The following is an 8,600-nucleotide window of genomic DNA, read 5'->3' as shown; positions in this document are numbered from 1 at the left end:
CAATAGGATTTTAGGAGCGACGCACGCGCCGCTCAGTCCGTAGCCCCACAGAGGTGAGGGACGGGGGGCGTGTCAATCAGAGACTCATTCTATTGGGCCGCGCAAGGGACGGGGGCGTGGCAACTAGAGAAGGGAAGGCAGGGGCCGAGGTGGTTACTTAGCCGTTGCCTGTGTGGGATTTTATGGAGTTGTGTGAGTTTGTGGGATTGTGAGAGACTGGGAGGAAGGGGCTGCAACCTGGGGAAGGAGATGTTTTCTCACACAAATATCAAGTTCGGGAAAAGGAAACATTCTGCTCCCTTTATCACAAATATGCAAAGGGTAAAGCAGATTCTCAGTTTTGAAAATGGGTGTGTGTGAAAAGGATTTAGGAAATTCAAACCCTGTTTTAGGCACAAATGTACTTTTTCATCCCTGTTCTAAGCATCCTTTCCTAGAAAGCCCGTGGAGGCCAGCAGGATTCATTCCCAAGGGAGTGTGTCCACAGTTGCTGCTGTTCTCCATGAAAATATGGATTGAGAAGGATCCACGAGGGCACATTTACAATAGAACAGGGTTGTAGTCCATTGCAATTATTATTGTAGGTATCATCTTTGCTTTTACTGCAGGTTGCTGAATGCAATTTATTGTCGCAACCTGTTGTCATGCCCAACCTTTTTGTGCAAAAGGAGAAAGAGGTCCTCTAGCAAGACAATAATTTCTACCTTTCCTGCTACATGTCTCCATCCAGCAATGATCATGAAAGCCTGCATCCAGCTCACTAGGTTTTTCTTTATACCTTCCACAAGTCCCTGTACAAATGAACGATGCTTAATGTGTTTGATGCAGCTATTCTGTCCTGTATATTACAAACATTAGTTTTAACAGTATTCTTTAAAAAAAAAAATTTAGAAAGAAAACTTATGATCAACTGATTAACCTACCCTTGTTTTGGTAGCTAATGCAGAACCAGCTGCTGTAGGGTAAAATAAATACAATATCCAGCAAGCCAAGAAGTGTCTTTAGGGACAAAAAATGGCAATATGTACGTTGGGTAGGGGAGAATTGGGCTCAGGTGACAACCCTTGGTGAGAGCAAGGTGTTAACTGGTGTCTATATTTGCTCATTGGGAAAGATAATAATGCTAGGAAAAATTGAAGGCAACAGGGAAAAAGGATGACCCAACATGAAGTGGATTGACTCAATCAAGGAAGCTTCAGCCCTCAGTCTGCCTGCCTTCACATCAACCCTGGAATTCTTTGGAAGCTGCGCATCCAAATACTAATGCGCCTGGCTTAGTTTCTGAAATCTCATGAAATCAGGCTAGCCTGGGGCTATCCAGGTCAGGGCACTTTAATTTAGAGGGTCACCGTGAGACAGAAACAACTTGACTGCACTCAACACAGAGATATTGGCATCTTTTGAAATACTCTTCCGGTTTTAGCAAACCTGAATGGAACACGTATTTGTCAAGAAGTTTACTTTTCAAACCAATTGACTTTGCAGTTAAGTCCCCCAAATAGCAAAGTTCCATCAGGACTTGCTGAAGAAGAAACCCACAAATAACAACATACTCAGTGCGAACTGACAACTCTGTGGTGTTTAGGTATCTTGGTTTAAGAAAACCTGTTGCTGGGGTAGGAGGCATTTATCAGCCAGGATGTACATAAGAACAAGCCAGCTGGATGAGACTAGAGTCCATCTAGTCCAGCTCTCTGCTACTGGCAGTGGCCCACCAGGTGCCTTTGGGAGTTCACGTGCAGGATGTGAAAGCAATGGCCTTCTGCAGCTGTTGCTCCCGATCACCTGGTCTGTTAAGGAAGTGAATATAGCATATAGATAGAAAAAGTTGTTTTTTAAGCAGTTTTTAATCTTGTGATACTTTTCTTTAATAAATGGAATCTTAAATTTGAAATGAAGGCTTTTTTGTGTAAACCATTACCAACTTCTATACAGGAAACAATATCAGTTTTATGCAGTTTTGTATATTTTGGCCACCATCAGATTTCTGTCTTTTAAAAAGCAACAAAACTAGTCCTTTGGATCTGACCTAAAGGTTTTTTTAAAAAAATTTAAGCAATTGAGTTACTAGATTATCCATATTTCCTTTAGAATTGCTAGTTTTATTGCTTAGCAGATAAGACCGTGAAGCCCTATGAATATGCTACAGGCTATAAAGGATTAGGCAATAAAACCAAAGGTTTTTGCACCAGATTAGCTTACAACAGGCTTTGAGCTATGTAAATGTTATTTTAGCAGACTTTCAAGAACACAAGTCATCTGGAGTGTGGGTGGAATGGCCACAGAGGTTTATGAATTTTTACGTGGCCACATGCAGTTGTAGAAAAGCTCCTGTGACCACTGCATGTGTGTGAACCATGGCCACAAACTCCTTTAGATACTCTCTGGGACTTGGGCTGGTTGAGTTATTATTTCTCTTTTGAACAGCCCTCAAATGTAGTGGCTTGCATGACTCCCCAGAGCTTCTGAGAATGTTTATCATGCAGCCTGAGCAGAGGATACAGCTTGTGTGTTTTGGAGCATCGGTGTGTTGATGCTCATTTTAGATAGAGGTGTCCTCATCTCTGGAAGTCTGATCACATAGAATTGCCTATGCTTCTGTACAGGTTGTACAATAGCATTCTTCAGGAAAGTCCTTCTGCAAAGGGTGGGCAGAAATTCCAGCTACTTTATCTGGTTGCACATTCACCTATCTGTTAAATTACCAGTGAAGTCATGTAAACATCCCCTGGTTGCTTCTCCTTCTAGAGAGCGCTCACCTCATGCCTCGCTAAATATAGACAGCAGGGCACCAGAATCATGGTCATTTCCAGAGAGTCTCAACAATCATTGCTACTGGAGATCAGATCATGCATTTAAAGATGAAAAAGAGTAGATTTGGTGCAGCCCAACTACATCCTATTGTTATGTGGCTGGTACTTGCTTTGTGTATGATCGTTTATACTTTCGTGTACATTAATCCAATCAAATATTTAAAACTATGAACTTTCCTGTGGACTACACATGCAATGCAGAGAAAAATATCAAGATGATGGGAAATTGCCAACAACTTTTGGAAATAAGGTATTGCAATTTTGCAATTCCGTGAACTTCCGGAGGAAGTGAACTTTCCTGTTCTGGTCCAGATTCTGGCGTGCGGATCAACTACTGCTTTTAAGTTGGAACTGGGGAAAGAAGTTGACAGGGACATGGATAAATGGATTGATTCCTGCAGGCTCCTCAGTGGCTTTTGCTATCATAATTATACATCGGGACACATTAAAAAATCAGGTGAGAATTTAGGGATTATGCGCAGAAAATGTTCCTTTTCCAGTTTTTCCTTGGCATACATCATGACAATCCTCAGTAGCTGACAAGCGACCATTACATTTCATATTTTTACATCACTTATGGTTATAAATGAAGCACACACTACACATGTAGCTGATAATGATGCAAATACATATCTAAATATGCATCCCTGTTACATTGCTTTTCAAGGTCCTACTAAATTGTTTTTAAAGCAGGAGAGCACAAAACTCCTAAGCTACTAGAAGTCAAACCAGCAAACTAGAACTGGAGTGTGGAAGACTCCACTCTGGTGGTTGTTGTGTGTTTTCTGGGCTGTGTGGCCGTGGTCTGGTAGATCTTGTTCCTAACGTTTCGCTCGCATCTGTGGCTGGCATCTCTAGGTCTAGGTTTTCCTATTTTCATGAACTGTGTTTAGCAGATGCATTTAATTCTTGTTCAGGAAAGGCTCCGGAGAGGACACAATGTTTTTGATTTTTTTATAATATTTTATATTACATTTTGCAAGAAAATAAATTATACAACTTAAAAAATAAAATTCAAAAAATTAAGCATTACATCAAAATAGTTCAGCCAGACTGCCATACAAGAAAAAACTGCTACCAGTCAAAATTGTACAGCATTTTATCTCAGCTTGTAGTGGCACACATTCAAAAAAATGTAAATAACCGTATGTAGATAGATATTACAACCTAGGAACTCAAGTTTGCACTGCACTCCAGGCTACATAGAGTCTATTAACAGGAAAGCTCTCGTGTATTTATTTCACAAATAGGACCTCAAATTTACAAAGGTAGCATCCCAGCCAGTTCCGTGAAAATAGAAAATAGTTTCGTGCTTAAGATACCAAATCTTTCCATGAAATTATCAAATATTTTTTATTTGGCGGTATTTGTTAAAAATTTTTATCTTTCACAACAAATATCACAATGTAAATAAATTCAAAACGATTGACTTCTTAGGCCATATGACATCGTTGGAGGGGGAAAGGAGGGAGGAGAGCCACTACTAAAACATAATTTAACTACATTCTATTCCAACAAGAACAACGGGGTTAAACAAATGAGTAGACGGAAAACCAGGGAAATCAGAGAGGTAAAGGGAAAATGTGGAAGACTTCAAAATTATTAAATCTGAATCTCATTTGCTGGGAGAAAGTTTTTAGAACTATGCTTAAAATTAACGCAACCTACATTATTTTTCACATCTAGAGTTTTGTTTTATTTAATACCAACCACAATAGCAGCGCTTTGCAGCAACATTTTTAAAAAAATGTTTGTTCAAGAGCAGCACCCTCTTTATGCTAAGTCTTCGGAGAAAGATATCCAAAGCTAAAAGTCATATTTAAAAGTGCCATGTTTCCATATTGTGATGGAGGATAATTCCATTTTTCAGATTTGAATGCTTTCATCTTCCTGCAAAAGAATCCCACCCCCAAAACAACAAACCAAGCTGTCCTACTCCTGATAACTTTAGCCTTAAGGGCATCTTGGTGAAAAAAACTGTCCTGACAAGGAATGCTAAATGTGATTCTGCACCTGTTAAAAAAAACTGCTGGTGTGATTTTTCAAATTGTGTTCTACATGACATCTTGTTCAAACATACACAAAAATGAAGAAAAATGGTACCGTTATAGGCACACAGTCCATTCTAATTTCCCCTTGCCTTAGACACATTGATCAATGTACAGTTCTTCCGTACATTAAAATTATGGACAAGACAACCACTCAATGTTCAGTGTGAATGCACAAGACAGAGTTCCTTTCAAAAATTACTCATTGGCAAGCCCCCAAAAGTTCCATGCACACACCTAAAGTGCTTCGTCACCTCCACCCAGGGAGAGAGAAGATAGCAATTTTCACTTCCAAGTACAGCTGCTTTTGTGGTATTGGACACTGCTCTGGAGATCCCTCCCACAATCTCCAGGAATGGCTTTTTTGGGGAGGGGAGGAGTAAAGATGGGAGAAAAAGGTTTTGCAGTGAGACCCAGGGCACAAATTGAAGTCTAAACACCATTTAGACCCCAGCCACTAATTCAAGTCTCCGCAAATATTTGGACTTCCAAGGACTGAAATGAAATTATTTTTAAACATGTTGTCAAACTTAAAAAAAAACCCCCAACAAAACAAAACAGGGATTTTAGCCGGTTTGATAGTTAACATGTCATGCCCGCTCCTCCAAAGCAGAATCAAAAGAGGCCCTTCTAATACAAAAGCATCCAATCAAAATGCATAGGAGAAGCATCTGTACACATCTGTATCTTTTCTCACTGCACTGAAGCTAAGTGAACTTCCGACTACAGGTTTCTTTCTTCAACAAGTTCAGCCTGTGACTGGCAGGTACACGAAATCACTTTCTCATTCACAATTTTTCCCAACAACACTGTCTTAACTCTGAAATTGAATGCAAGGTATTTTAGATCAGTACACGCTTTTATTCACCTGCCTTTACATAGATTTGGTTTTCAATGGCATCTGAAAGAATTCGCAATCTGTCCCCATGCCCCCACGCCCATTTTGTACTTTGGAGCTTGCTTCAGGACAGAGATTCAGATACGAACCCCTCTGTGTCAACAGATATTGCTGAACCCAAAGGTCATGGAATACAACAGCTGCGATAAAACTATCTGAGCCCACATACCGTGTGATAGCCTCTCTCCTTACCCAAATAAGCACAAAAGTCAAGATTATTAAACATCACCACCAATCCCTAGAGGTCAAGACAAACTAACCAGGATGAGAGTGAGCATCTGAGGTTCTAAAATTTCCAAGGGAGGATTGCAAAGCTGTTTTCTAATGTGCAAAAGGAAAAGCAGGGCACCATAAAAGCTGCATTTTTTCCACTCGATTGTGTTGCCTTTTATGTACCAAGGCCCCCCCCAAAAATTACAAAGCAATGGCAGGCATTTCAAAGCAGCTGAAGACAGCGAGCAATGTACTTAGAACTGATTTAAAGAGACATTCACGTTTTTCTTTCATTCGTAATGCAGCCATCTGCTTGTTCTCTGTAAAGCCTTACTGTACATTTCACAGTTGCTTTGCTTTTAAAAGTTGGATGCGGTTTTTGTAATGGAAGTACAGAGGAAGAATCCGAAGGAGGACTCCTAGAGATTCCACTGAAAGGAACGGGCTGGCAGCAGCCGTGTTCAACAGAGTCGACAGGACTTTTTAAATTGTTCTACAATGTCAGCATAAAAAGTAGGAAAGTGGTGGTGGGTATTAAAATATATATATATATTTATAAAGCATACAAAGCAGACCTACCTACCAGGCTAAAGAGTTGTCTCTGTCCACGCCATCATTTTTCAGAATGGAATTGTATTTTTAAAAGTAACCCTAAGATATTTTCAAAATAAATAATCCAAGAAGAAATAGAGGGATTGTCAAAAAGTTAATTTCTATTTGGGGGGGGGGGAGGGGTAACTTGTGTATCGGCTATTTTTTTTAATGCATTCAGATTTATACAAGCATATCAACACAGTGAATACAAATATTAAATGTACAAAGAAATACACTTAATATTTCGTTTCGTTTCACCATCAACAGACCAATTCATGAAACACAGCTTTTTAAAAGGTGAAATCATATTGAAGAGAAAGCAACCCTTCTTTTTTAAAAAAAAGAAGAAGAAGAAGAAGGGGGGGGGACTGAAACCAATCTGTCCATATAAACAAATCAAGTGTTCACCCGCAGTTTTGAAAAGAAAACTGACGAAGTGGATCTATCCTGTTGAACACCCACACGTCTCAGTATCCAAATCCGAGTGTGTTCTCCCGAAGCCCTCGGCTGAGCCAAATACAGGATAAATACAGACCTTCAGCTATGAGGTGCGTGTGCTGTCCAAACCTTATACATCAAAAGGGATCAAAGGAGAACAGTATGCTTCAGCGGCAGATTCAAAACACAAACTGTGAAGTGCTACATCTAGTCCTGTTTGCTTTTCTTAAAAAAGTGAAAACTAACAGAAGTTCCTCAGTGCATGGATATTTGAAGACCTTTTTCCTTGTGCAAGTATTATTTACCTAACCCCCCCTCCCCCAAAATCTGTCCTTTCTTTTTCCAAGTGGGAGTAAATCAAATCTTTTTTTTTCTTAAAAAAAAAAAACAGCTCACCACAGACTCTCCGTGAATGTAAAATTCCCCACAAAAAAACCCCAGCATGCTGTTAAAAATGTGTGCAACGTGAAGGGAACGCCATCATGCTAGCTGAAAAAAAACAGTTGGCAAATCAAAAAAGTTCTCTCTGGTAAGGCAAGGCAGGGATTTGAATATGTAATGCAAAGTCAAACGAGTCCTCCTCCCGCTGAGTCCCTTCTCCGGTAGTTGTCTGCCCGAGCCACCTTCAACGCGCGTTTTCCTCCTGGCATCTTCCAGTCAGCCTCCGCACTATGCCATGTATATAAAAGTGTTGATATCTGATTCATCTCTTCTGATATATTTGTGTTCTATAAGCCACTCAATTTGCTCTTTTATCATTTTCTTCTGCGGCAAGAACATGTTTTTTAATATCTCTACCAGTTCAGTCTGAAGCTGAGCGTTAGTAATTTTCTTCCTCATTTTCATTATTTGGATGATAGCCTCCTAAGCAACGACAAGAGAGGGGGGGAAAGATGCTTTTGATATATGTTGGTCGAGTCCGGCAAAGCTACATCCAGTTAACCAGATGGCAGAGAAACTGTGGAGTCAGCTTCACAAGTGCAGAGCAGCAGTGCTTGAAAAACAGAGTGCATCGCAAGGTCAGCAGGATGGAATTTCCACCGGCAGAGGAAGAGAGGGGATTTCCTCAGATTATCCTTTCCTACCTCGAGTCCTCCCCCACTTCGCTGCTAAGGGTCAGTGAATTCACCAGGGTCAGAATTTCACACAGCTACCGGATGAGAGAGACCAGGAAGGCCTACTCCACAGACTTCAGGATGGTGCGGTGCTCAGGATCTAACCCACAGCTTGTTAAGGAGGGCCAAGTTCAGGCCAGCTGCCTTTAGCCACATGGGCTGCTTTAATTACACCATCAGCTACCACACAGCTGACAGAAAGGCCAGGGGGTTTCTGCAAAGTTACTGGACGTGCTGTGCCTGGAACCCATGTGTGGGAGGAAGCCCTTAGACCTGCTACCCTGTTTCCCCCAAAATAAGACCTACCCCCAAAATAAGCCCCAGAATGACTTTTTTGGATTTTTGGAGGATGTCTTAAATATAAGCCCGACTCCAAAAATAAGCCCTCGTTACAGATCCCCCGGCCCAGCTGATCTGGTCACGTGACGGGGGAAAAAATAAGACATCCTCTGAAAATAAGCCCTAAAGCATCTTTTGGAGC

At 40.8% G+C, this 8,600-nt stretch overlaps 1 protein-coding gene across 1 annotated transcript in view; it reads right to left on the bottom strand.

The window, feature by feature from the left end:
* Positions 1 to 3,753: 3,753 nt before the first annotated feature.
* The window catches only part of CUL5 (cullin 5), a 36,678-nt gene continuing 31,831 nt past the window's right edge, over positions 3,754 to 8,600 (bottom strand). The window contains exon 19 of the mRNA XM_048493631.1: positions 3,754 to 7,868. Coding sequence (XP_048349588.1) covers positions 7,674 to 7,868 — 195 coding nt within the window. The 3' untranslated portion in view covers positions 3,754 to 7,673. The remainder of the gene's footprint in view (positions 7,869 to 8,600) is intronic.

Source organism: Sphaerodactylus townsendi, linkage group LG04, assembly GCF_021028975.2.
Source record: "Sphaerodactylus townsendi isolate TG3544 linkage group LG04, MPM_Stown_v2.3, whole genome shotgun sequence".
NCBI classification, from domain to species: domain Eukaryota; kingdom Metazoa; phylum Chordata; class Lepidosauria; order Squamata; family Sphaerodactylidae; genus Sphaerodactylus; species Sphaerodactylus townsendi.
This window is presented reverse-complemented; position numbering and strand designations above follow the sequence as displayed.